General features: G+C 48.1%; 1 protein-coding gene across 1 annotated transcript in view; it reads right to left on the reverse strand.

Annotated features, from left to right (window-relative positions):
- MAN2A1 (mannosidase alpha class 2A member 1) overlaps positions 1–27,560 on the reverse strand; it is a 414,578-nt gene that overhangs the window by 126,836 nt on the left and 260,182 nt on the right. The window contains exons 12-13 of the mRNA XM_033929139.1: positions 22,524–22,591; positions 11,648–11,813 (exon numbers count right to left, since the gene is read on the reverse strand). Of these exons, the coding sequence (XP_033785030.1) occupies positions 11,648–11,813; positions 22,524–22,591 (234 nt within the window). The remainder of the gene's footprint in view (positions 1–11,647; positions 11,814–22,523; positions 22,592–27,560) is intronic.

Below are 27,560 nucleotides of genomic sequence, written 5' to 3' on the forward strand. Positions count from 1 at the left end.
GAGTTTTAGTTTAAGTACATTTGCTGTATTTCCTTTCATGTCAGTCACAATATGAAGACAGCTCATACAAATCTCTCAAGCATAATTATAGATACCCTGAAAACCAGACTCACTGGTTGTGTCCCAAGGACTGAGTTGGAATCTTATCTACAACATCATTGTGAAACAAATTATTCAGTAGTGTATACTTTATTTGGAAGTACAGTAGTATCTTGGTTTGCGAGCATAATTTGTTCCAAAAGCATGCTCGTAATCCAAAGTGCTCATATATGAAAGCAAAGTTCTCCATAGGTCATAAAGGCAACTCGGATGATTCATTCCATTAACAATACATCTCTCCTCCTCCCGCACCCCCCCTCTCCTGACCCATATCCCATCTTCTGTCTTCTTGTGGTCCAACACTTCTCCCACTGCTGTTCTCCACTTTGACCCCCCCCCCCGACCCCCTCGAGGCCACCCGAGGAACCGGCTTCGCTTTTCCCCCGAGGCCGACGGCGCTGCTCCCTCTCTTCACGACCGAGATCAGTGCTACTGTCCATCTCCTCCCCCACTGACCGGCCCTGAGCTTACCTGTGCACCAGTGCTGAAAGTACCTGCCGCTGGTTCAATGCTGGGCTGCTGTGATGCCTTGAGAATCTACGCATGCTCAAGGCCTTCTGGCTCTCACCCTCTTATGAGAATCTCGGACAGGGTGAGAGCCAGAAGGCCTTGAGCATGTTGAAAAATGGAGAGCGGGAGTTGAGAATGTTGAAAAATGGAGAGCGGGAGTTGAGGGTGTCAATTAATGAGGATGAATGGAAAGTGATTGAGGAAGCTTTTTTAAAGTCATCAATGACTGTTGTAATGAAGGAAAATGCTATTAAAGTTGTATATCGTAGGTATCTTACCCCTGCTAGATTGCACCATATCTTTTCCATTGTCTTTCCTACTTGCTGAAGGGGATGCCTGGACATTGGCACTATTGAAAGATTAAGTTTCTTACCTCTGCTAATCTTCCTTTTTGTATAGCTTCTCGGGATGATGAACGGATGGGATCTTGTATCTCTATTAGCTTCAGCTGCAGGACAATTAAAAGATCCCTCCTCTTTGGGCTACCTGCCCGGGAGCTTCCTGTCTTGCTTCAGTTAGTAGAAAAGCCATGTAAACATATGACAACAGGAAACAGAAGAAAAGAGAGAGAGGGCGCGGGAACTGCCGCTACCAGTTAAATTCTGTTCAATATTGTATTATACTAAATACTACGGCCAACAATGGCCAACTGGAAACAAACAAATAATGCAAACATCATAAACTGCAAAACCCAGGAAAATTCTAGAACAGGGAGAGCCTGAAGATCAGAAGGCGCCCCCCCCCTCCCTCCCCCCCCCCCGGGGAACCTCCACCAACTCTTAAACCCAACAAAGGGGAATACGCATGAAATTATTTTTTTTTCTATGTAGTGTGGCTAGTCAAAGACAGAAATCCAGCTTACCAGGTACTGAAGAGGCGACCTGCGAATCAGACAAAAAACAGATGGGCGGGTGTTCAGCATCCCGAGAAGCTATACAAGAAGGAAGATCAGCAGAAGTAAGAAACCTAATCTTTCATTCTTATACCAGCTCTCGGGATGCTGAACGGATGGATGTATCAAAGCCGTTCTAACAACTCAGGGGGGAGGCCCAATGAGCTCACCGCAAGAACAGAAATGCTAAAGATCATATGATAATAATAATAATAACAGTTTATATACCGCAGGACCGTGAAGTTCTATGCGGTTTACAATGATTAGAAGATGGTACAAATTGAGTGAACTTAACAGAGTTAAAAGCTAGTGATTAACAGCTCTAAGGATCAGTTATTGTGGAGAAAGAATTGTACCGGTCAGCTGTCTAGATACTTCAGGAACAGATATGTTTTTAAGCGTTTCCTAAATTCCCCATAAGTAGAAGGCATAAGCAATTGTTCTAGATCTTTACCCCATAATGCTGCCTGATGTGAGAAAAGGTGTTGATGGTGTAGGGATAGGGGAGTTCCGTATCACCCTTAGCCGCCACATCAAGCCTGGAAAACCTGCAAAAGGTATGAAGGGAAGCACACGGGGCCTCCCGACAAGTCTCCACAGGCAAGACCGCGTGAGATTCAGCCCACGAAGAAGCAATTCCTCAAGACAGTGAGCCTCCATCCCAAGGGGAGGCTTCTTCTGTACCGTCACATAGGCTGCGGAATTAGCCGCTCGTATCCACGCAAAAGAGAAGTCTCGGAAGCAGGCCAACCCCAACGCGTGGGGCCCGCCAGGACAAACAGATGGGCCGACAGACATAAGTTGGTAGTAGCCCCAAGGTATCTCAAAAGACAACTCCAGCTAGCCAGAGACCGCAGAGCATGGACCCAAGACGGGGAATCCGAAGGAAAAAAAGGCTGGCAAACCGAACTCCCTGGTTTATGGGGAAAGAAGAAACCACTTTCGGAAGAAAAGAAGGCACAGTCCTCAAAATCACCGCCAACTCCACAATGTGGAGAAAAGGAACTCTGCAGGACAAAGCCGGAAGTTCTGACACTCTCCATGCAGAAGTGACCACCACCAGGAAGATCTTTCAGAGAGATCTCATCCAGGGATTCATTGGGTGGACGAGTCAGGGAACGTAGGACCAAATTCAGGCTCCACGACGGCAAGGCTGTCATAAGGGAGGCCCCAGCCTCCCTGCTCCCCCCCTCCCCCACAAGAACTGGACAACAGCTGGGTGAGAAGCTAGAGAACCCCTGAACGAAGAGGGACCCAAACAGAAGAGGCCCGCAAACTGAACACGTAGAGAGGAGACTGCCAGACCCTTCCTGAGGCCAGCCTGCAGGAAGTCCAGAACCAGAGCCACCGATGGAACCCAAAGGGCCCACCTGGAGCCCCGCACACCAAGCTGAAAACACCCCTAGGCATAGGCGGAGACCGGCGACTTCCACTTGCATTGCAGGAGTGTGGCGATAACCGCAGAGGACTAACCCCTTGCCGTCAAGGCTGCCCGCTCAAGCGCCAGGCCGCAGGACCAAAGCAGTCCAGATCTTGAAGTGCAAACTGACCCTGTGTGAGAAACTGCTGGTGGTGAGGAAGACGCAGACCACTCCTGGAGCTCAACCTCACAAAGTCTGCGTACCAATGTCGTCTGGGCCAGTCTGAAACCACAAGGATCACTGGGCCCCCGGCACAAAACGCGCCCTATCATGGACCACGTAAGGACACACAGAAGGTTCCCTGTGGGACAAGGCTGAACCAGATCATCGAGTCCAACGACGCCGACCTCTCGTCGACGACTGAAGAATCTGTCCGCCTTCCTGTTCACTAGGATGCCATCAGATCAAAGGAGTGAAAGCCAGCCCGGACAGGGATCATGCTCCCTGGTCCAGAGACTGACAACTGAGGAAGTCTTCCCAAACGCTGTTGACGCCGGCCACATGAGCCATGGATAAAGGCAACAGCTGATGCGCCACCCATGGAAAGAGCATCCGAGCCTCCAATCCCAGCCGGGGACTCTTTGCACCCCCCAACGGCAGACATAGGCAACAGCCGTCGCATTGGCTGAGAACACACAGACAGTCGTCCTGTGAAGATACACTTGAAACCGTAGTGGAGCTAACCGATTGCTCGTAGCTCCAGCCGATCGATCGACCATCAGCTCTCTCTGACTCAGACCTGTACCAGGACGGACATGCAAACTGCTCCACAACTGGAGAGACTCTTGACCTTAGTCAGGGTCACCCAATCCAAGACCTGCCGAGGAAGCCCTGTGGACAGAGTGATTGGGTTCAACCACCACAGCATACTGCTGCGCGCTGCTGCCAACCCAGGCAGCAGCATCCCCAGCGCAGCTCTCAGGGGATTCCACCTTTACAGAAGAGAAAACTGAAGAGGATAAAGGCAGCTCTCACCCACGGATGACGTCCATGGTTGCCACCATGAGACCCAACACCTGCAGGTATTGCCAGGTTGGCGGAGCCGGGACTGCCAAAATGTCCCGAATCGCACTCCAGAGGTTCAGAATTCAGGATTCTAAAAGAAACGCCCGGTTCAGCCCTGTGTTGAACCGGATACCCAGGTACTCCAATACCTTGGTCGACACGAGGCGACTTTCTTCATGTAGATCACCCATCTGAGACGTTTCAGCCACGACACCACTAGGCGAACCGCCAAGCGGCCCTGCTCCGAGGGAGCTCTGATCAGCCAGTTGGCAAGGAATGGATGCACTAACATACCCAGAGATCGCAGAAGGGCAGCCATCACTACCATGAACTAGGTAAAGGTTCAGGGCGCCGATGCCAAACCGAAAGGGAGCACAGCCAACTGGAAATGCCTCCCTGGAACACAAAACCGCAGGAACCTCTGATGTTCTGGGAAAATCAGGATATGTAGATACCCTTCTGTGAGATCCAAGGAAGTCAAAAACTCCTCGGGTGCCATTGCTGTAAACACAGCATGCACCGATACCATCCAGAAACGTGGAACTCGCAAGAATGCATCCACCTCCATGAGGTCCAGAATTGCAATCGACGGAGTCCTTCTTTGGGACGACGAAGTAAATCGAGTATCTCCAGAGCCTAAGTCACCCTGTGGAACCGGCTCTATAGCCTCAGATCCAGCAACCGGCGCACCCAGTCCGGGAGAGGACATGAAGAGGACCGCTGCCGGCCGGAAGAAAGGCAGTCGAAGACCTTCCCTGAGTACCTCCAGAACCCACTGGTGCGAGGTTATCTTCAGCCATTCCAGAAGGAAGGCCGACATCCTTCCCCCAATCTGGGGAGGCCTCGTCCGAGCCCTGGCGTCATAATTCTCTTTTGGAAGCCACTAAAGGTCGAGAGTTGGGATACTGCGGGTGCGCTGTACCTCCCAGTGAGGCCTGTAGGAGGCTCCGAAATGTCATCCCGCCAGAGGGTCCGGCGTACTGCGAGATACTCCTGAAATGACAAAAATTCAGCCGTCCCGGCCCCTTGGGCGGACGAGAACCAGGGCCAGGAAGCCATAATGTCATCCAAACCCTGGCTAAATAAAAGCGAATCTTTGAATGGCAGCTTGCTCAGAGCAGCCTTGAATGAAGAATCCCTAGACCACTGGTGAAGTCATAACAATCTCCTAGCAGAAACTGAATATGCTCCCAGCATAGCGAAAACCGTCAAAATTTGATAGAGGTTTAGTATGACATGCCCGGGCCACAAAGGAAGTGGCCGCTGCAGCTTGTACCCCTGTCGCAGGAGAATCAAAAAGACACCTCAAGATAAAATCCAGCTTATGGTCCTAGACATCCAGCAGGACCATCCCTCCTCCGAGGGCAAGGAGGTACATTTGGGGACCTGAGCCACCGCCGAATCCACCCATGGCGGGACTAGGTGCATGGAAAATCCCAAAGCCATGGGATACAATTAAGCCATGGTCCTAGCATTTGTGCCGAGTCCTCATGATCCGGAAATGCAGCGGAACACATGATCGAACACTCCACCTGAACTGCAGTCGGAATCAAGTCCCAATGTCCACAGGGATTGAGAGATAAAATCAGGAAGGCAACTGGACTTAGCCTGCGCACCATCTGATAACTCTCCCACATCATGAGAATCAGCGTTCTGGGAATCCCCGAGATCCGATAGGCTAGTCACGCAGCGGGACCCGCCGAATCGCTGTGAGACAGCAACGGCTTAGAAAGTGATGCAGGTACCACGACAATACCGGGAAGTTGCTGCTGACGTTCAAGCATACCAGCAAGGATCAGATCGACATGTTGGAATCCAAAGGCTGTACAGACTGCCACACCACACTCTGAAAGGGAAACACAGGCATATCTCGCTTTCTCATGAAGGCCTGAGACAACATATCCACAATTTACAGCGGAAAATAGTCCTCGGCGGCCTGAGCCAATCAGCAGGACTCAGATGAGAAATCGTCTGAAGATCGATGAGACTTTCCCTGGAACTATGCCTGCGTTTATGCGAAAACGCCCTCCTCGCGCAATTGCGGCGTCCCGGATGCTGGAATCGAAACTCTGGCAGCAATGGAGGAAAGCAGGTCCTCTCCAGAGGAAGAAAGTGCGGAATCCACACACCAGATATGCCCCTGATGAGCGGCGGCACAAAGAATATGCGGCTGTGCAACCGCAAGCCATCTGCCGGATTAACGGCATGAATCCATGCCATCCTGTCCTGAGGTGGCCATCTGTGAAGTTTGGAGCAAAAACGAAGCTTCTAAGTCCAAAAAATATAGTTTTAAAAACTTTAAAGAAAATCCAAGATGGCCGCCACAGGTGCCAATTTTGACATAAAAACGGCCGTTAAAAACGCAGGAAAATGCTAAAAATGGCGATTTTAGGATTTTACAGGTGGGGGGACCAGGGAATGCAGGGAAACCCCCTAAAACCCCAATTGGAGGACCCCCCAAATCGGCAAACTGACTCACAGATCCCACAGATACAAGTGTTTCAATGCATTTCAATGGCAGCCAGCATTACACAGTGGAAGCATAGGGAGATCATACCTCAGGAGCTGATTAAATTGGAATTTCAGATCTTCTGGCCGTCTCAACTTCCCTGCCACCTCAGATCAAGACCATCAGGACCCCTCAGGGAAATCAGGGAAGACATGCGGCGCGGTTCCGATCCCGGTGGACCTCCTCAGAACCGCAGCAGCCTGCGCTCTATCCCCTTTGCGGACGAACCAGGGGAAAGATGGCTCCCGAACCTGGAGACCAGATTCAATCTGCAGGCTGTCCAGAGGGCTTACTGCAGTTTCAGGCTTACAGAGCACCCTCCAGAATCAGACAAACGTTAACACATCTGCAATCTCCTGCCGAAGGATCACTCGCACTGAGTTGATCTGGAGCACATGGGCAAACCCGCAAAAAAATCAAAATAAGACTGGAAAGTGAAAACAAATCACAAACAGAATTAACTGTGAAACCAAGCAGTGAAGCTGCAGGAACAAACTGAAGCAAGACAGGAAGCTCCCGGGCAGATAGCCCAAAGGGGAGGGATTTTTTAGTTGCCCTGCAAGATCCCATCTGTTCAGCATCCCGAGAGCATGTACAAGAAGGGACATTTGTAGTGAACTTGTCATAAGACCTAGGCTTACTGGAAATCTATTCACCATTGCTTACAAAGTTGGATAAGGCAGCCTATTAAGTGGCACCCTGCAGTCTTCTTATTTGAGACAAAATCACCTGGTTTATATCTTCTTTTTTAATTGCGATCTGCTGTACATCACTTACAACCTGCTATGTATAGCTGAAGGGGAAGGTGGGAGAAGGGACTGTGGTGGGGGGGGGTTTCATTAATGTATATTTTCACACCCCAAAAAATTTTTGGAAGTATTTCATTGGATACTGTTGGGATTTTGTTCTACTCAGGGGTCTCTTGAGCTGATGTATTATCACTGTTATATGCTTCTTTGGTTGCTCATTTGCCCTTCTTGACTTGTACCAAACCTGGGTTTCAATAAAAACTTCTATAAAGAAAAAAGGGAATGATAGATACTTTCTTTTGAATGTATGGGATACTCAGAGATCAGGTGCTGTAGTGTGCAGATGAGGACAGAACTTGAAGGGATGGGGCAAGGACATGGATAGAATTCACGAGGACGGGACAGGGACAAATGTTTCCCTGTGTCATTCTCTAGAGGTCACTGACATTGTCCTTAGCAAGTATTATGAAAATAACATACCTTGGGGGTTCATTAAGGAGGATGTTTGGATATGGGAGTAACAACTTTCTAGCTAATAATACGATGGGAAGGATAACAAGGACAGATTGTTTCACCCAGGGTTCATCCACCCCTGTTTTGCAGGTGATAGGTGTTCAACCAACCAGTTTGTTGTATTCTTACAGCTGGGGTGGGGGGCAGTGGCGTACCTAGGGTATGTGGCACCCGGGGCCCGTCATTTTTTGACACACACCCCCCCCCCCATGGAAAAATTTTTTTTTTTTTTTTTTTTGCAATAACCATGAAATGGAATAAATGGTCAGAATAGAAACAGGCAGTGAAAATTTTCTTTTATTGAACCTCATTTATGTAACCATTATTCCAAACATAACATAACATAAATTATGTCGGAATTGTCATGACATCAGAAGTACATATGGAGTAGTTGCAGGTGATGCTTGGGACAGTTCTGATTATGTTAGTTTGGTTTTATGTGTTTTTTGAATAGAAGGGTTTTTATTTCTTTTTTTAAGGTTTTGTAGTTTGTGGTCGAGGTCAATAGGTTGTAGAGTTGGGGGTCAAGTGTTGCAGCTCGAATGGCTAGGAGGTTGTCGAACAGTTTTTTTCTTTTGACGTTTTTGGTTGGAGGGTGTGTGAATGGTGCGTGAGTTCTCCTATGTCTGTTTGAAGTGGATTGAATTATTTAGCTGAAGAAATTAGTTACCCCCCCATTCCACACACATTAATTCTCTTCCATTTTTGTTCCCATTATAAAAAAACACTGATAAGTTCCCAGGAAAAAAATACATTAAAATAAGAAGTGAAAACAAAGGCCCCTACAGATGAGAACATAACATAAGAATAGCCTAACTGGGTCAGACCAATGGTCCATCATGCCCAGTAGCCCATTCTCATGGTAGCCAATCCAGGACACTAATACCTGGTCAAAACCCAAAGAGTAGCAACATTCCATGCTACCGATCCAGGGCAAGCAGACACTTCCCCCATGTCTTAATAACAGATTATGGACTTTTCCTCCAGGAATTTGTCCAAATCTTTCTTAAAACCAGCTACACTATCTGCTTTTACCATAACTTCTGGCCACTTCATTTTTAAGTTTAGATCTTTCCTTTCAAACAGAGACCTTGCTAGATGTCAAATACAGCACAAGGTAACTTCACATGGACTTAGCTGTGCAGGAAATGTGAATCTCCTCATACACCCACCATATAGTGCAAAAATGTGCAAAGGTCTGTTTTTTTCTTTCGATCACTACATAGCCTAATGCCACACAAGCAGCGCTGTTACAAACATATTCTGAAGGTCAATGCTAAGGTTGACAAAGTTTCCTTCCTTGGACCAGAAGGAGATACTGACAAACCACTGGAAGAGATTCTAAAACAACTACCCAGAAATAACACCCAAAGACCCACTCAGTGTGTGAACCAGTTGAGTGGAGTGGACTAACTGGGGGTGGAAATGGGCCCAGAGTTTGCTCAGCAGAATTTCCCAGACTACCTCTTCCTCTCAACACACTGACATGCTACCACCACCACCAACACTAGGAACACCTCACCGAGTATGCCAGCAATGCTTATAAACTTTATAAAACACATTATTATATTTTCTTATAAAGCATATATTTTAACTGAACTCAGCCTTGCCATTCACAAAAATAGAAAAGTTCCCATTTCAAGCTGTCTCATGTACACTTTTCAAATCTAACATATTGTAATCACAAAACAGAAAATAAAATTATTTTTTCTACCTTTTGTTCTCTGATCAATATTCAAATCTTGTTGGTCCCAGGCTCTTGTTGTCTTGCTTGCCAGGGTCTCCTTTCTCCGTGCTAACCATCCGTCTGCCATCTCTGTTCTCCCCTTCCGTTTCCCTTCCCTCTCCCGGAGATCTGGCATCTTTCCTTTTTTTTGTCTCCATCCACAGATTCACCTTTTCTCAACTCCCCACCACCCCAGGATCCACCATCTCTCCCTTTCTGTTCCCAACTATCCTCCTATCCAGTATCTCTATCCCCCCTCCACACCATCCCCTGTTTCCAAGTTCTCTCCCTTTCTGTTCCTTCCCTCCCTAAATCCCATTATGCACCATCTCTCTCCCACTCCTCTGTTTTTAGACCCATTATTTCTAACCCCCAAAGTCTGGCATATGCACGTATCTTTGAACCCCCCCCTTCCCTCTCTCCCTCTGTGTACTTTTACACCAGGACCCCCCTCCCCCGAAGGTCTGTCCCCCCTCAGAAGGGCTACACCCCACCCCTGAAGACCTGCACCCCCCGAAGGACTTTACCTCCCACCCGAAGGTCTGTCCCCCTCTGAACGCCTAAACCCCACCCCTGAAGGCCTGCACCCTCCCCGAAGGATTGTACCCCCCACCCGAAGGTCTGTCCCCCCCTGAAGGCCTGCACCCATCCCGAAGGCCTGCACCCACCCCGAAGGCCTGCACCCACCCCGAAGGCCTGCACCCCCGAAAGCCTGTCCCCCCCCCTTGAAGGCCTGACCCCCCCTTGAAGGCCTGCCTGCTTGTCCCCCCTTGAAGGCCTATCCCCCCTTAAAGGTCTGCCTGTCCCACCCCCTTGTAGGCCTGTCCCCCCTTAAAGGTCTGCCTGTCCCACCCCCTTGTAGGCCTGTCCCCCCCTTGAAGGCCTGACCCCCCCTTGAAGGCCTGCCTGCTTGTCCCCCCTTGAAGGCCTGTCCCCCCCTTGAAGGTTGGCACCCCCCCAAAGGCCTGCACCCCCTTGAAGGCCTGTCCCACCCCCTTGTAGGCCTGTCCCCCCCTTGAAGGCCTGCCTGCCTGTCCCCCCCCTTGAAGGCCCGCACCCCCTGGAAGGTCTGCACCCCCCCCCCGAAGGCCTGTCCCCCCACTTGAAGGCCTGCCTGCCTGTCCCCCCCTTGAAGGCCTGCACCCCCTTGAAGGTCGGCACCCCCCCTGAAGGCATGCACCCCCCCTGAAGGCCTGTCCCCCCTTGAAGGCCTGTCCCCCCCCCCTTGTAGGCCTGCACCCCCTTGTAGGCCTGTCCCCCCCCCCTTGTAGGCCTGTCCCCCCCTTGAAGGCCTGCCTGCCTGTCCCCCCCTTGAAGGCCTGCACCCCCTTGAAGGTCTGCACCCCCCCCCGAAGACCTGCACCCCCCCTTGAAGGCCTGCCTGCCTGCCTGTCACCCCCCCTCCCCCTTGAAAGTCTGCCTGCCCGCCCGCCCGCCCCACCCTGAAGGCCTGATGCCCCGACCCACCCCGAAGGACCATTCGCCCCCCTGGCCTCCCCGCACTACCTATGAAGCAGCCGCAGCAGGATCGCGACGTCAGCTATCTTTGCGCTGCTTAGGAGCTGCTTCCTGCGCCGGGCTACCTTAAGCTACTGCCCCCCCCACGCCCGAAGGACCGCTCGCCCCACTGACCTTCCAGCACACCTATGAAGCAGCCCGCAGCAGGATCGCGACGTCAGCAATCCCTCAGCTGCTTGGGCGCTGCTTCCTGCGCCGCGGTCCCGCCCCCTCCTCTGACGTCAGAGGAGGGACGGGACCGCGGCGCAGGAAGCAGCGCCCAAGCAGCTGAGGGATTGCTGACGTCGCGATCCTGCTGCGGGCTGCTTCATAGGTGTGCTGGAAGGTCAGTGGGGCGAGCGGTCCTTCGGGCGTGGGGGGGGACTGAGCGGCAAGGCCGGGAACACCCCCTCAGGGCTGGTACCCGGGGCGGCCCGCCCCCCCCCCGCCCCCCCCCTAGGTACGCCACTGGTGGGGGGTGAGATTCAGAGCAGAATGAAGGGAAGGACAAAAGAAGATGGGTGAAGGCAGTTCATGGGTCTGATTGGAGAGAGGAGGTAGGTGTAGGTGTGTAGGGGTATATGTGTAGGTATAGGTGTAGTTGGGGGTTTTATATGTAATGCCTCATTGTTGTTATTTATTTATACACGTTTTTATATATCTCCTTCAATTCCTGACCTAATCTTTTCTTATTATTATGAGGATTATCATTATCATCAAACATACCTGATAGGACTTATGTGAGACAGTAGTAGATCCATTCCAAATTGCATTGACTTGGGCCATTACAGGTTTTCCTGAAGCAGACAGAACTTTAACTTTGGGTTTAGTAACATATACTGATACCACAGAGAAACGCTCTTGTTCTGTAGGATTATAAATCACAAGATACCTGCAAAAATGAGAACCATTAAAATTGTATTTATATTCTTGTAGCTTCTGCACAGTCATAAATCAAAGTAGATTTATATTTTTATATAAGCACTTCGATACCATGCCAAGTCAAATTTATAAATACAATGTATGAATTAAATGTTTCTAATAGAGAAATCTTTAAAAAACAGCATGCATACTTCAATGCAGCTACTTAGTCCAAATCAATATGCTAAACCTAAAAGAAGGGAAAAAGTAATATAAAATTGCTTCAATATTTGCTCTTTACCCCGTTAATAGCAGCCTAGTGTCTAGAACGACAGGCTGAGAACAGAAGCCAAGGCTCTAATATTGCTTCTCCCACTAATGCTCCTTTTCACCTTGGGCAATCACATAATCCTTCATTGCTTTAGGTCAGGGATCTCAAAGTCCCTCCTTGAGGGCTGCAATCCAGTTGGGTTTTCAGGATTTCCCAATGAATATACATTGAAAGCAGTGGATGCACATAGATCTCATGCATATTCATTGAGGAAATCTTGAAAACCCGACTGGATTGCGGCCCTCAAGGAGGGTGAATCTTAGATTAGAAGTTTTGAGTGCAGTTCTGCTAACTGCACTTGAATATATAAATCACATTGTGCTATTTGATGAACACTAGAATTACCACAGGAGTCATTCTGATAGCAACAAAATTAGATTATTTATCTTTAACTAATTTGTTAATGCATTATTTCATACATCTGTGTCTTTTTATGCTCATTGGTGTTTTGCATGATATGTAAGTTTCAAGGAGTTAACTACTGTACCTTCTATGATATAAGCAGTCACACCTAGAAAACCCAAAGGAGTCAAACTGACCCTTTGACATTTCAGCCATCTCACTGTGGCTATCTTGAGAATAAAGAAATGTTATGTATGTTATACTGGAACTTATATTCCCTAGCTTGCTAGAATGGGATGGAGAGTTGGCCATTAGGAAAATAAATTTTGCAATACTGCTTGGCCGAAGTGACCATCTCATCTGGAATAAGATTCCAGACAGTAGTGTGATGTGAATGTGTGAACTGAGGACCAATAGGCAGCTATACAGATTTCATCAAAAGGAATGGAGCGAAGAGCAGCAACTGAAGCTGCCATAGCTCTGACTTTGTGGGCTGCGACATGACTCCCCCAGTTGTAGTCTAGCCTGAGCATAACAGAAGGAGGTACAAGAGGCCAACCATGTGGAAATGATTCTCTTGGATACGGGACTTCCCAACTTGTTAGGATCAAAGGAGACGAAAAGTTGAGAAGATGTTCTATGAGATTGAGTTCTCTGCAAATAGTAGGCCAATGCTCTTTTGCAGTTCAGAGTGTGAAGAGCCGTTTCCCCAGGATGAGAATAAGGCTTGGAAAAAATACTGGAAATACAATAGATTAAGGGGTAATTCAGTGACGACCTTTGGAAGAAACTTGGGATTAGTGCGAAGCACTACTTTGTCATGGTTGAACACTGCGAAAGGAGGATCCACCACCAGTGCTTGAAGTTCACTGACTCGTCGAGCTGAAGTAAAGGAGATGTGAAAAATCACTTTCCAAGTAAATGAGCTGAAGATATTGGTTCAAAAGGAGGCTTTATCAAACCAGCAAGGACCACATTAAGATCCCAAACCAATGGAGGTGGTTTGACATTGAAAAGTCCTTTCATGAATCTGGACACAAGTGGATGAGCTGTGAGAGATTTCCCATCAATTGGTTCATGGAAAGCCTTGATAGCACTGAGATGAACTCTTAATTGAAGTGGTCTTGAAGGATTATGATGGCGGACTCCTGCTTGAGCTTGACAAGCGTTTTGAGAATGAGAGGGATTGGAGGAAAAGCATAGAGAAACTTGCGAGTCCAATCCAGTAGAAAAGCATCCGCATCAAGATAGTGAGGACAGTACTGCCGGGAACAAAACTGGGGCAGTTTGTGGTTGTGGGGGGACGCTGTTCCTCCCTAGCCCTAGAAAAATACTAGAACCCACAGAAAAATCAAAATCTGCATATGAGCAAAACCTGCAAGCACCACATAAAGACAGAACTATACTGGTCTACAGTCTAACAGAAAGAAAATTAGCAGGTAAGAACCTAATTTCTTCTTCTGTGTCGCCTGCTAGACCAGTATAGTTATTCTGTACAGATGGGACGTACCAAAGCAGTACCCATCAAGGGCGGGACCCCCGAAGGGCCAACACCAGAACACGTTCACAGAATACCACATCCCAAATGTGCTTGAATATCCACACGGTAGGGTCTGACAAAGGAATGCAGAGAAAACCAAACTTCAGTCCTGCAAATATCCAAAGGAGGCACAAGAGAAGACTCAGCTCAAGAAGCTACTTGACCCCGAGTGGAGAGAGCCTTGAGAAATTCAAGAACAGGCTTTTTCTGAAGAAGATAAGCAGAAGCAATAGTCTCCATGATCCAGCGCGCAATGGTAGCCTTGGAAGCGCCATCCTCCATATGAGGATCCACTAGAAAGACAAATAGATGATCTGATTTCCTGATCTCCCGAGTCCTCTGAACATAAAAGCGAAGGACCCGACTGACATCCAACTTGCGCAACTGTTTCTGCTCAAAAGATCCCTCCCGACTAACCAACATTGGGAGGACCACTGACTGATTGACATGAAAAGGAGAAACAACCTTTGGAAGAAAAGAAGGAACAGGCCGCAAGACAACCTGCTCCCTGGAAAACTCCATGAAGGGAGCCCTACAAGAGAAAATCTTCAGCTCAGAAACATGTCTAGCAAATGTAATAATCACCAAGAAGACTGCTTTAACCCTTTCAGGACCATAAGGATCGTAGGCCAATTTTTGTGGTTTTGATGACATTTTTATGGTAAAAAGGGCTTGCAGATGCCAAAAAATTGATTTTTTTTGTGAAATATCATTATTTTTATTTAAAAAAATCAAACTTCTGGCTTATGGACAGTGTGGCAAGTGAATCTTCTCGTCAATCTGGCAACGACGCTAATGAATGAATGTCGGAATCAGTTTGTTTACATAAAGGCAGTATCCTATTTAATCCGTACATATCAAATTTAGAACTGTAGACTATCCCAATCAAAATTTATAGGATTTTAAAGTTATGGGACAAATATGTCCCTTAGTCCTGAAAGGGTTAAGAGTAAGGTCCTTCAACGAGCAGTCACCCAAAGGTTCAAAAGGTGGACACACCAGAACGAAAAGAACCAGAGTCAGAGACAAGATGGAACTGATGGTCACACGGGAGGCTCGAGTAAGTTGGCTGCCTGCAAGACGTGAATGACATCAGTAATGGCAGTCAAACGCTGAACTCTCAACAACCCATGGAAGGCTGACAACCCAGAGAGAAGACCAAGCCAAGCCCCTGTCCAGGTCATCCTACAAGAACTCTAAGATGTTTGGCAGGGAAGCACGAAAAGAGACTACTCCACGTGCAGCACATCACCTCTCAAATATACACCAAACCCGCACAGAAGCCCTAGAAGTGGAAAATCTCCGAGACCCCAAGAGGGTTGAGATCACTTTATCTGAATACCCCTTTTTACCTAGGTGGTCCCTTTCAAGAGCCAAGCCGTAAGACAGAAGGGACCCGGATCGAATGTTGGAATGGGGCCCTGAGGCAGAAGATCGGTCGAAAGAGGATCCGCCACCAGATGCCGCACCAGGACTGTGTACCACGGTCACCTGGCCCAATCCGGAGCCACCAGAATCAACAGGCCTGGATGTCGAACAATGGGGAGAAGAACTCTACCCACTAATGGCCACTGAGGGAACACATCTAACAGACTCTCTGTGGCCTTGGGTGAGCCAGAGCATCCAGCCCCCTGACTGTCTCTGCAATGACCAAAGCAGTATCTTTTGGCATTGACACTCGTGGCCATCAGGTTCATGAGGGATTGACCCCCAAGACTGCAAATAAGCTGAAAGTTGTGTGACTTAGATACCACTCTCCGGGATCTAGGGTGTGATGACTCGAAAAGTCCACCTGCACATTCTTCATACCTGCTATAGGGGAGGCTGAGATGTCCTGAAGATGAGACTATGCCCAGCCCTGACTGACTTGCCCATCAGAAAAGACCGGAAGGCTAACAACGCTAGATGGATGGCTATGGACTCTAGAACATTGATCAACCAGGATGCCTCCTCCATGGCCCAGGTGCCCTGAGCTGAGTGACCTAGACACTGTGCTCCCTAACCGAGGAGACTGGCATCCGTGAGCAGCACCGGCCACTGTGCCTGATCCAGACTTGCCCCTTGCACTATATGAGAGGTTTGAAACCATCAACAAAGACTGTAGCGAGCCAAGCCCTGCAGAAGGACAGGAAGATCTAGACTATGCCTCTGAGGCGACCACCTCCATAGAAAGCATACTGAAGAGGACGCTTATGGATAGAAGCCCATCTCACTACATCTAGGGAAGCCGCCTTCGACCCCAAGACTTGGAGGAACACCCAAGGACACCGGGCCGCCAAAAGCAGGCAAATTTGAGATTGTAATGTGCTTATCCGGGCTCTGGGAGGAAGACCATCCCCAAGGAAGTGTATAACAGAACTCCTAGATACTCCAGGCACTGAGGGGCCCACCGGCTCTTGGACATGTTGAAAACCCATCCCAGCAACTGCAGAAACTCCACCACCCGAGCCATGACCCGGGTGCTCTCCTTCAACGACTTTGCTCGAATCAATCAGTCGTCCAGATAGGGATGAACCAGAATAGGGGCCCTCTTTGCGCAACGCCACCACGACGATCACTATAACCTTGGTGAACGTCCGCGGAGCCACGGTCAGACCAAAGGGAAGTGCCACAAGATTGCAAAGCGCAGGAGGCGAGGATGAGAGGTCCGAATTGGAATAAGCAAGTAGGCCTCCGTCAGACCTAGAAAAGTTAGATACTCCCTTGGCTGAACCGCCAGAATCACAGACCACAGAGTTTCCATGCAGAAGGATGGAACTTGGAGAGCCCTATTGACCGCTTTCAAATCTAAGATGGGCCGAAAAGCCCCTTCTTTCTGTGGCCCCACTACGTAAATTGAGTCCCTGACTGCACACCACTCACAAGGTGGTTCTGGGACTACAGCTTTGAGATCTAGCAATCCTTGAAGGGTCTGGCAAAAGCCTCGTGGTGGGAGCACTGCCTCAAAGATTCAAAGATTTAATACACACTTGGGAAGACAGGATAGAAATTGAAATAAATAAATAAAGCGCGCAGGACAATGGGTCCCTTGATTGGTAAAAGGGTTTGCATATAATTATTTTGTCACAATAAATTTTGCCTACGTCTTGTACAGATCTGCAGTTTTGTTTTGTTTGCTTTTGGTTGGTTTTTCACTGCAGTTTAGGTTGGGACCTCCTTTCTTTCCTTGTTTTGTTGCCAGCTCCTGATAGCAGCCAAGCTCCTGAGGCTATGGAGCTTTCAGAGGCTGGAGAAGAAGTACCTTCCAGTCTGTGTGAGGAACCGCTTGCCATGGAGTTGGAAATAAGCCCTGAAGCTAGTGCTGTGCTGTCTCCGGAAAGAGCTCCTATGGAGGTGTGCCTCACAAAAGCAAGTATCTAAATGGTTGCTGAAGTGTACTGCAAGTTGTGTTTGCCTGCTTTGTTTCAAGAACTGCATAATTCTGACTCATGCTAAAGAGTGATTTTTCTCTATGCTGAAGCTAAGCAAGGACTTTTATTTTGAAGTCTGTTTTTCCTTTTGAAAGCTTAGTTATGCTTTCTCCTGGAGGAAAGTGTACGGTAGAACGCGGAGACAGTGGGGGTTTGCCCCGTGTTACGTGGTGGGATAGTGGGCCTAACAATTGGCAGTTAAGACCACACGGAGCACACTGTCTTTCCAGCATTCAGTTGGTTACAAACGTGGTATAAGTTTTGGGATTTATTTTTACTGCCTACATGTGAGACTGTGATAAGGGACAGTAAAACCAAGTACAAAAGTTTGAAGTAGGACAGTGATTGATGCTGTGGGTATTTTTTGTTTCAATTTTTCATGGAGTGCTTTTCTAATGGACTAAATCTATGAAGAGCAAAGCAGCAAGTCAAGACCTCTAGGAACTTACTAGGAGATCGGGGACTGCTGATATCTGTGGAAGTGGAACCAGGACCGGAACTGAGGGAGCCCAGCTGTGTACCTGAAGGCCGTGCCTGTTATCAACCCAAACGCTCAGACTCGTCAGTCTGTCTGGTAAGGGTACCTTGGGGACAGCTGATTGAGGATTCTGGGTTGGTAGCGTGGGCGGGAGCTGGGACTAGCTCTCTCTCGAGTGTGGGGAAAAAAAAAAACACACTTGGGTTTCCTTGTCTGTGTTTGCTTCACAGGTAGCACCATGGATCTATAGCATAAGAACATAAGAAGTTGCCCCCGCTGAGTCAGACCAGAGGTCCATCTTGCTCAGCGGTCCGCTCCCGCGGCGGCCCACCAGGCCTAGTGCCTGAACAGTGGTCCCTGATTAATTTTGTAACTTACCTCTAATCCCATCTCTATAATCTACCTTTACTCTTATCTGTACCCCTCAATCCCTTTGTCTTCCAAGTACCTATCCAAAGCTTCTTTGAACCCCTGTAGCGTGCTCCTGTTTATCACATCCTCTGGTAGCACGTTCCATGTATCCACCACCCTCTGTGTGAAAAAGAACTTCCTGGCGTTTGTTCTAAACCTCTCCCCTTTCAATTTCTCTGAGTGCCCCCTTGAACTTATTGATCCCCTTAATTTGAAAAATCTGTCCCTGTCTATTTTTTCTATGCCCTTCATGATCTTGAAGGTTTCTATCATGTCTCCTCTAAGTCTCCGCTTTTTCAGTCTGTCAGTATATGAGAGGTCCTCCATGCCCTTTATTAGCTTAGTTGCTCTTCTCTGAACCCTCTCAAGTACCTCCATGTCCTTCTTGAGGTACGGCGACCAGAACTGAACACAGTACTCCAGGTGCGGGCGCACCATAGCATGATACAGTGGCAGGATGACTTCCTTTGTCCTGGTCATGATACCCTTCTTAATGATACCCAACATTCTGTTTGCTTTCCTTGAGGCCGTGGCACACTGCGCTGACGCCTTCAATGTTGTGTCTACCATCACTCCCAGGTCTCTTTCAAGGTCGCTCACCCCTAGCACTGATCCCCCCATTTTGTAAGTGAACATCGTTTTTTTTTTTCCCTATATGCATGACCTTGCATTTCCCTATGTTGAAACTCATTTGCCACTTTTTGGCCCATTTTTCCAGTGTTGTCAGATCTTTTTGGAGATCTTCGCAGTCCTCCATGTTATTGACCTTGCGATATAGTTTGGTGTCATCCGCAAATTTAATAACCTCACATTTTGTTCCTGCTTCCAGGTCGTTAATGAATATATTGAATAGGAGCGGTCCCAGCAACGACCCCTGTGGAACTCCGCTCGTGACCCATTGCCAGTCTGAGTAATGCCCCTTTACTCCAACCCTCTATAGCAGCTGTTTACCTTGTTGGTGTCGGAACGTCAAAAGCAGACTGAAGATCTACAGGTGGTGCTTCAGAGTAACCAAGATCTCTGGCGTGCGAGCCAAGCGGAGGCTGGTCGGAGACATGAGGAGCTGGTGAACGCCGTGGGCAAGCAGACCAGGACATTTACTCAATTCCTGCAAGGAACTATGTCTTGTGGTGCAGGTGCAGGAATATTGCCAACGACTGGAGCGCCGGTAGGACCAAACCTTCTTAATTCCATGCAGCTGTGTAAGATGGGACCTACCGATGCACCCGATGATTTCCTAATGTCCTTTGAAAGGATGGCAGTCGCGGCCGGCTGGCCGGAGCAACAATGGGCCATGAGGCTAATACCATGCCTTGCTGGAGCAGCACTGGCGGCGTATCAGTCTCTCAGCCCTGAGCTGGCTAACAACTATAGGGCCATTAAGAACCACATCTTGGACTACCTGGGTTACACGAGGGAACATTACAGACAGGAGTTCAGGAGTGCACAGTTAGGGGATAAAGAAAGGCCCAAAGCTTTGTTACACAAGCTAATGGAGCGATGGCTACAACCCTGTCTTTTAGATCCACAAGCCATGCTGACGGAAATCTTATTGGAGCAATTTTTAGAGGCTCTGCCGAAAAGTACTTCCATCCGTAGGGGGCCCATGACTCAGGCGGGAGGAGGATATCCTAAGCCCCAGGGAAATAGTCAAGAAACCTCAAAGAAAGCCCAAGAGGTAGGAGGCCCCAGTAAAAAACCTATGACCTGTTTCAGGTGTGGCAAGCCCGGACATCTCCAAAAACAGTGTAGGGACTGGCACTGACTACTTCTCGGGTGGGGGACAGGACTTTTCCTAAACACTATCAGGTATTTGTTCACATAAAGGGCTATAAGGTAAAGGCCTTGCTAGATACGGGAACAGAACAGTCAGTGATATCCCGACTGTGTTGGGACAGAATTAAGCAAACTGGCTCCTTTATTAGAAACCCCATGAAGGTCTCTATTGTGTGCGTCCATGGGAGCAAGAACTCTTATCCCCAATATCAGATTCCAGTGAGGTTCAAGGGAGATGTAAGATACCTGAATGTGGCAGTGATTCCCAATGCCCCGGCTTTCCTGGTCTTGGCATGAGATTGGGCAGGCCTCGAGGAGGGCATTCAGGGGGAAGAATCCCTTAGACCTCAGGTTAAGGAAGGAAGAGTGGGGCGGGTGCTTATGGCAAAGGAAGGACCGCAGGGAGGCCCTGGAGAAATAGGCCTAACGGTTACTTTCCTCAGCCAGGAGGAAGGATCTATTCTCTTTGGAGGCCTACGATCCGGTGGGCTACTCTGTCCGAACATGCTTGTGCACCTACTTAGGCCTATGATAAGGCAGTGGGATGTGACATCTATGCGGCCAAGGAGGTAGTGGTGCCGGGTGGGGGAAGAATCTTAGTTCCCACCGACATACAGGTATCTCCTCCGCCAGGGTCTTACCTTAGGGTGGCTCTGCACTCAGGTCTAGCTTCGAGGCATTCGCTAGACGTAGGTGCTGGGGTGATTGACCCGGATTACAGGGGTAATGTTTCTGTTCTACTAATAAATGGTGCCGATACAGAATTCCACGTTACAGAAGGGGATTGCATAGCACAGTTATCTGTGAACGTATTTTGCATCCTAAATTGGAAAAATGGAAACATTTGCTACCGACACATAGAGGAGGAAAAGGTTATGGTTCCTCTGATGAGCCTGGTGTCAGAGGCATGGGTTTGGTAGATACTGAGAGCCCTCAATCTGATCTAGATTCCCGGATGAGTATGGAAAGAGCAGTCGAACAACAATTTGGGAAACTGCAGCGGGAATTAGATCAGGGTCAGGAGGAGCAGAAGCAGCTATGGCAGCAAGCGTTTCAGGAGGTGGAAGGAAGTCTGGGTGCAAGTTATGTAAGGCCTACCCTAGAAGAGAGCTTCTAGCGGTGCCAAGAGGATCTGCAATCTCTAAAAGAAAACACTTAGGGATTGAAAGAGCAGATTGGGCATATGGAAGGCCGTGTAGCAGGACATCAGGATTCGACACCAGTTGTACATGACATTGCCTATGCTGTAGGCCAAGTATGTGAGGAGGTTAAAAAGGTACAATTACAGGTTAAGCAGATAGGCAATGAAGAGCTTAAAAAATGTGTAATCTTATTTCAGGCTTTGGATCTAGAGTGGATTCCTTAGAAGAGGATTTCCTACTTCTAACTGATCCAGAAGCGGTGGCTCAGGCCCATGAGTTACAACAGAGAGGTTTTGATACCTTAGTGCCAAGTCCTTCCTCAGGAAAGAGGGGCAACCGTAATAGAAATCAGTAATCTAATGCAGATGCTTTATCCAGGTTTGGGGAAAAAGATTTGGGTAGAACCAGGTCCACCCCTAGCAGACAGTTAAGGGGGGGGGGGTATGTGATAAGCAGACTATGCCTGCTAGGAGTGTCCCTAATGCAGGTCCCAGTGCTAATCCAGACCCTGCCCTTAATCTGCCTTATACACCATTTTCGGTCTCTCAAACTGAATTTCCTTCTAGGGCCTGTAAAGGGAGTAGGAGAGCAGCAGTGGTAGGTTCCCATCCCCCTCTGTGTCCTAAAGTGAATCACCGGAAATCCTTTCCACCTGAGGGTTGGGGGCCGAGCTGCAAGCTGCTATCTCCTGTTACGTGGTGGGATAGTGGGCCTAATAATTGGCAGTTAAGACCACACGGAGCACACTGTCTTTCCAGCATTCAGTTGCTGAAGAAGCCAGTATTACTGCACTGATGGAATTTTGTTTTTGGTTGAAAAGTTTTCCTTTCTTTTGAAATGGACTCTAACTGGACTATAATTTGAAAGAAAACTTACCCCTGAGGAAGAGGGATCTTTTTTGTTGTTTGAATTTGAACTCTTTTTGGTTTCTCATTTAGAGACTGTTTATTAAACATTGTTTGAACTTTGTATGGAAAGCCCATTGGCTTTGGTATTTTGATCCTGACAAGCAAGATACTGTTTGGTATTTTTTTGCTTTGATAATTAAAAGTATTCCTTTCATTGTCACTGGGCCTATTGCTTTTGGATGGTGTCCTTTTCCTTGAACGCTGAAATAACATTTCCTTGTGAAGCCCGCAACGACTCACAAGAGTTTACTTGTTGCCAGGGATCCCAGGCACTCGGCCTGGAGCTTGCTGGTTACAACACACACATTTGAAATATTATCAATCTTTAACTATATCTTGTGCACCTGCGGAAGAAATAACACTGCAGATTAGTTTGCAAAGTCAAAAGTGATTCACATTTTACCTTGGATGCAAACTCAGCTTTATAAATGTTTTGCGTGGCAATGCATCTTGTGATGGCTGAACATCATCCTAAAATACAAAATTGGTTATACATAGGAATTTTAGATATTCATTTGTTAAAGAATTTTATATTTTAAACTAGCAAAGACCCATAAAACATCATGATAAAATACTACACTCAGCTTAAGAACATAATAATTGCCGCTGCTGGGTCAGACCAGTGGTCCATCGTGCCCAGCAGTTCGCTCACGCGGCGGCCCTTTGGTCAAAGACCAGTGCTCTAAATGAGTCCAGCCTCACCTGCGTACGTTCCGGTTTAGCAGGAACTTGTCCAACTTTATCTTGAATCCCTGGAGGGTGTTTTCCCCTATAACAGACTCCGGAAGAGCGCTCCAGTTTTCTACCACTCTCTGGGTGAAGAAGAACTTCCGTACGTTGTACAGAATCTATCCCCTTTTAACTTTAGAGAGTGCCCTCTCATTCTCCCTAACTTGGAGAGGGTGAACAACCTGTCTTTATCTACTAAGTATATTCCCTTCAGTATTTTGAATGTTTCGATCATGTCCCCTCTCAGTCTCCTCTTTTCAAGGGAGAAGAGGCCCAGTTTCTCCAACCTCTCACTGTATGGCAACTCCTCTAGCCCCTTAACCATTTTAGTCGCTCTTCTCTGGACCCTTTCGAGTATACCGTGTCTTTCTTCATGTATGGTGACCAGTGCTGGTCGCAGTACTCCAGGTGAGGGCGCACCATGGCCTGGTACAGTGGCATGATAACCTTCTCCGATCTGTTCGTGATCCCGTTCTTAATCATTCCTAGCATTCTGTTCGCCCTTTTCGCTGCTGCTGCGCATTGCACAGACGGCTTCATCAACTTGTCAATCAGAACTCCCAAGTCTCTTTCATGGGAGGTCTCTCCAAGTTCCGCCCTGGACATCCTTTATTCGTGTAAGAGATTTTTGTTACCGACATGCATCACTTTACACTTATCCACGTTGAACCTTCTTTGCAATGTCGCTGCCCATTTCTCGAGCTTGATTATGTCACGTTGCAGATCTTCGCAATCCCCCTGTGTCTTCACTACTCTGAATAACTTTGTATCGTCCACAAATTTAATCACCTCACTCGTCATACCAATGCTTTTAGTCTTCCAACCAGTTCTCCTCTTTTTTTTTTTTCTACTTGCCAGCCTACCCAGCCACTCATCTTAACCTTCCTCCACCCCATCCTCAAAATTTTCTTGCCCATTCTCACTTTTCTCTCTCTTATCCCTATGCAGTTCCCCATTCCCTCCTCTACCTATCTCAATCACTTTCTGGTCCCTACTCATACTCAGTATTCTTCTAGAACCTCCCCCCCACCATTCCTCTATTCTCTGATTCCCCCAACCACCCACCACTCACTCACTCTGCCTCCCAGCCTTTTCCAAAATGTATCCTTCCCTATCACTTTCCAGCCTGTCCCCAACATTCTCACTTCTTCCTCATATTATTCCCCATCACACTTCCACAACCTGGCCCCATCACTCCATTCTGCTATATGGGTTTAATGCTAATATTTCCAACAACTTAGGTGCATAAGAACAAATACCTTATTGAGTCAGACTGAGATCCATTCTGCCTTCAGTGGTGGCTCTCTGGGTCATAAATATCATAGAAACATAGAAATAGACGGCAGATAAGGGCCACGGCCCATCCAGTCTGCCCACCTCAATGACCCTCCCCTACCTTTCTCTGTGAAGAGAACCCACATGTCGATCCCATTTTGTCTTAAAATCGGGCACGCTGCTGGCCTCAATCACCTGAAGTGGAAGGCCATTCCAGCGATCCACCACTCTCTCGGTGAAAAAGTACTTTCTGGTGTCACCATGCAGCTTACCTCCCCTGAGTTTCCATGGATGCCCTCTTGTAGCCGTGGGACCTTTGAAAAAGAAGATATCTTCTTCCACCTCGATACGGCCCGTGAGATATTTGAACGTCTCGATCATGTCTCCCCTCTCTCTGCGTTCCTCGAGAGAGTATAGCCGCAACCTATCCAGCCGTTCCTCGTACGGGAGGTCCTTGAGTCCTGAGACCATCCGGGTGGCCATTCGCTGGACCGACTCCAGTCTCAGCACATCTTTGCGGTAATGAGGCCTCCAGAATTGCACACAGTATTCCAGATGGGGTCTCACCATGGATCTATACAATGGCATAATGACTTCAGGCTTATGATTGACGAAACCCCTACGTATACACCCTATGATTTGTCTAGCCTTAGATGAAGCCTGTTCCACTTGATTGGCAGTCTTCATATCTTCACTGATGATCACCCCTAAGTCCCGTTCTGCTACAGTCCTTGCTAGGATCTCGCCATTAAGGGTGTAAGTTTTGCATGGGTTTTGGCTGCCAAGGTGCATGACTTTGCATTTTTTGGCATTGAAACCTAGTTGCCAGATCCTAGACCAGCGCTCCAATAGGAGTAGGTCGTGCTTCATATTGTCGGACATTGAGTTTTTGACCGTTGCACTCCTTTCTACTACATTGCATAGTTTGGCGTCATCTGCGAATAACGTTATTTTACCTCGAAGCCCTTCTGCCAAGTCTCTTATAAAGATATTGAACAGGATCGGGCCCAAGACCGAGCCCTGCGGCACTCCACTGATCACCTCCGTCATTTCAGAGGGGGTGCCATTTACCACCACCCGCTGACGCCTGCCTCCAAGCCAGTTCTCAACCCATTTTGTCAAAGTGTCACCCAATCCTATAGAACTCATTTTGCTCAACAGCCTGCGATGTGGTACGCTATCGAAAGCTTTGCTGAAGTCTAAGTACACAATGTCCAGGGGCTCCCCAACATCCAGCTATCCAACACAAAAAGGCAAATTTTTTTTATAGCTCAATTCCAAGGATAAGCGATGGCTTTCCTAAATCTATACAATTAATAATATTTATAGACTTTTCCTCAAGCAATGAGGGGCATAATCTAAACTTTGAAATGTCCAAAAACACGCCTAAGTCGGCACTTGGACATCCTTGCTATTAGGACATCTAAGTGCTGATAATCAAAACTAACTTTCTGGATGCTTCAGCAACATTTCTAAGCCACTGTGCATCCAGAGCTCAAAGGGGCGTGTTGGGAGGTGTGTTATGAGGAGGCATCAGGTGGGCTTAGACCTGGACATCCTGAGAGAATAACTTAAGCTTTCCTATGGCAGAACTTAGACGCAGGAAGTTAGATTTGTTTTAGTTGCATCTAAGTTTTCCAAAGGTGCCCAAACTGATAAGAAGACCATTGGAGGGTTTAAGGCATGACCCTCCCTTACTCCCCCAGTGGTCACGACCCCCTCCCACCACCCAAATAGGACATCCCCCACCATCTCCCCATATCCACCCATCTCCCTACATCCCTGTATCTTCAGATGACAAATCGGCAGGAGAGAAGACCACTGCCTCCTGCCTATAGGGCTGCATGCTCAGAATCACGGACCTTCCCGCTTTAAAAGAGGGACCTTAGGCGCATGGGCCAATCAGGCCCTAGGATCCTGTGGGTTGGGCAGGGGCAGGCCCGCCTCATTTGGACAGAGGCGGGCCTGCTGGCCGGACGTGCAAGGAGCCGTCCAGTCCAACTTGCAAGCCCAAGGGGGGGTCCGGCAGGAGGGGTTGGGCACCCTCCTGCTGGCGATCTTAGGGGGGCCATTGGGGGGCCGGCAGGAGGGGATGAGTACCCTCCTGCCACGATCTTCGAGAGGGCTGTTGGGTGGGGGTTTGGTAGGAGGGGTTGGGTATCCTACTGCCGCGATAGTTGGGGGGGTTCTGTCAGCAGGAAGGGCTGAGCACCTTCCTGCCGGCGATTGTCAGGAAGGGGGTGTTGTGGGGTCCGACAGGAGGAGTTGGGCACCCTCCTGCTGGCGATCTTCGGGGGAGGGGGCCGTTGGGCATGTCAAATCTGATTCTGTAACCGGCGTCTGCAACATGGACGTCGGTTACAGAATCGGGTTAACTTTTGGCGGGTGTAGGCCTGATTTTGTATAGGATGCCCAGTACCAGTGTCCTATACAGAATCCGGGCCTAAAAATCAAATGTATCCCTTTCTCAGTCATCGCTTCTCCAAGCTGATGAGCTCGAATCTTTTAGTCTTGCTTCATAAAGAAAATGGCTCATATCCTTTTTTATCATTTGCTGAATCTATTCTAAATCTGATACAGCATTTTGAGATGCAGTGACCAAAAATGCACACAAATTATAATCTTCCGAAAACTGTATAATGGATATTTCAAGTATCATTTATCAGAAACATTTACTGTCCCACTAAATAACCATGGGATTTAGTACTCCAAGCCTACATCCACTCCACACTCACCAATCCCTATTCATAACCTTTTAATAACAAAACAATCCAGGGACAATCATGAGTGACAAAATTTCTTGGCTGCAACCTTCCTGTAAAATGACAGACATAGAGGTGGGGTATACTGAGCTAATCCCAACAGTACCAACTCCCACTCCCTCTCCTGCTATACAATTAGCTAGGTTAGCACTTGATGTTGTTTCTTCCCACAGAGACCTCAATCCACTGTGGCCAGTTCTGCCTTTGGTAGTGCGCCTTTGGTGTCCCTGTCATCATCATACTTCAAGGCATCTAGTAAGGTCTTGGTGCTGTTGTAATCTTCTTTGAGGTGCACTGAGTGAGCCAGTGGAAGAGACGGGTACTTGTTTCCATTATAGAGCAGCACGGCTTTGATGCTCCTAGATGAGTGCCACCACTCTTTCGGATTATAGGCAATTCTAATTGTTTAAAGTAGACTGGTCACATTTTGGCAGAAACAGAACCCATATTGATGGGTGAAGAAGGTGGAAAAAGCTTATCTGATCTGTGACTTGCACACTTTCTTCCAACAAGTTCCACTGCTTGAGCCTATATATCAAAAGCTCGGCACTATGTGCTTGCTTCGGCAGCACATATACTAAAAGCTCGGCACTATACTTGGTAAAACCAAGAGTTCTGATCAAGTCATTGAGCTCTTTTTGGTTTGGATAGTATAGGTTTCTCTCATCAGCTGA

This window comes from Geotrypetes seraphini, chromosome 1 (assembly GCF_902459505.1).
Source record: "Geotrypetes seraphini chromosome 1, aGeoSer1.1, whole genome shotgun sequence".
In the NCBI taxonomy this organism is placed as follows: domain Eukaryota; kingdom Metazoa; phylum Chordata; class Amphibia; order Gymnophiona; family Dermophiidae; genus Geotrypetes; species Geotrypetes seraphini.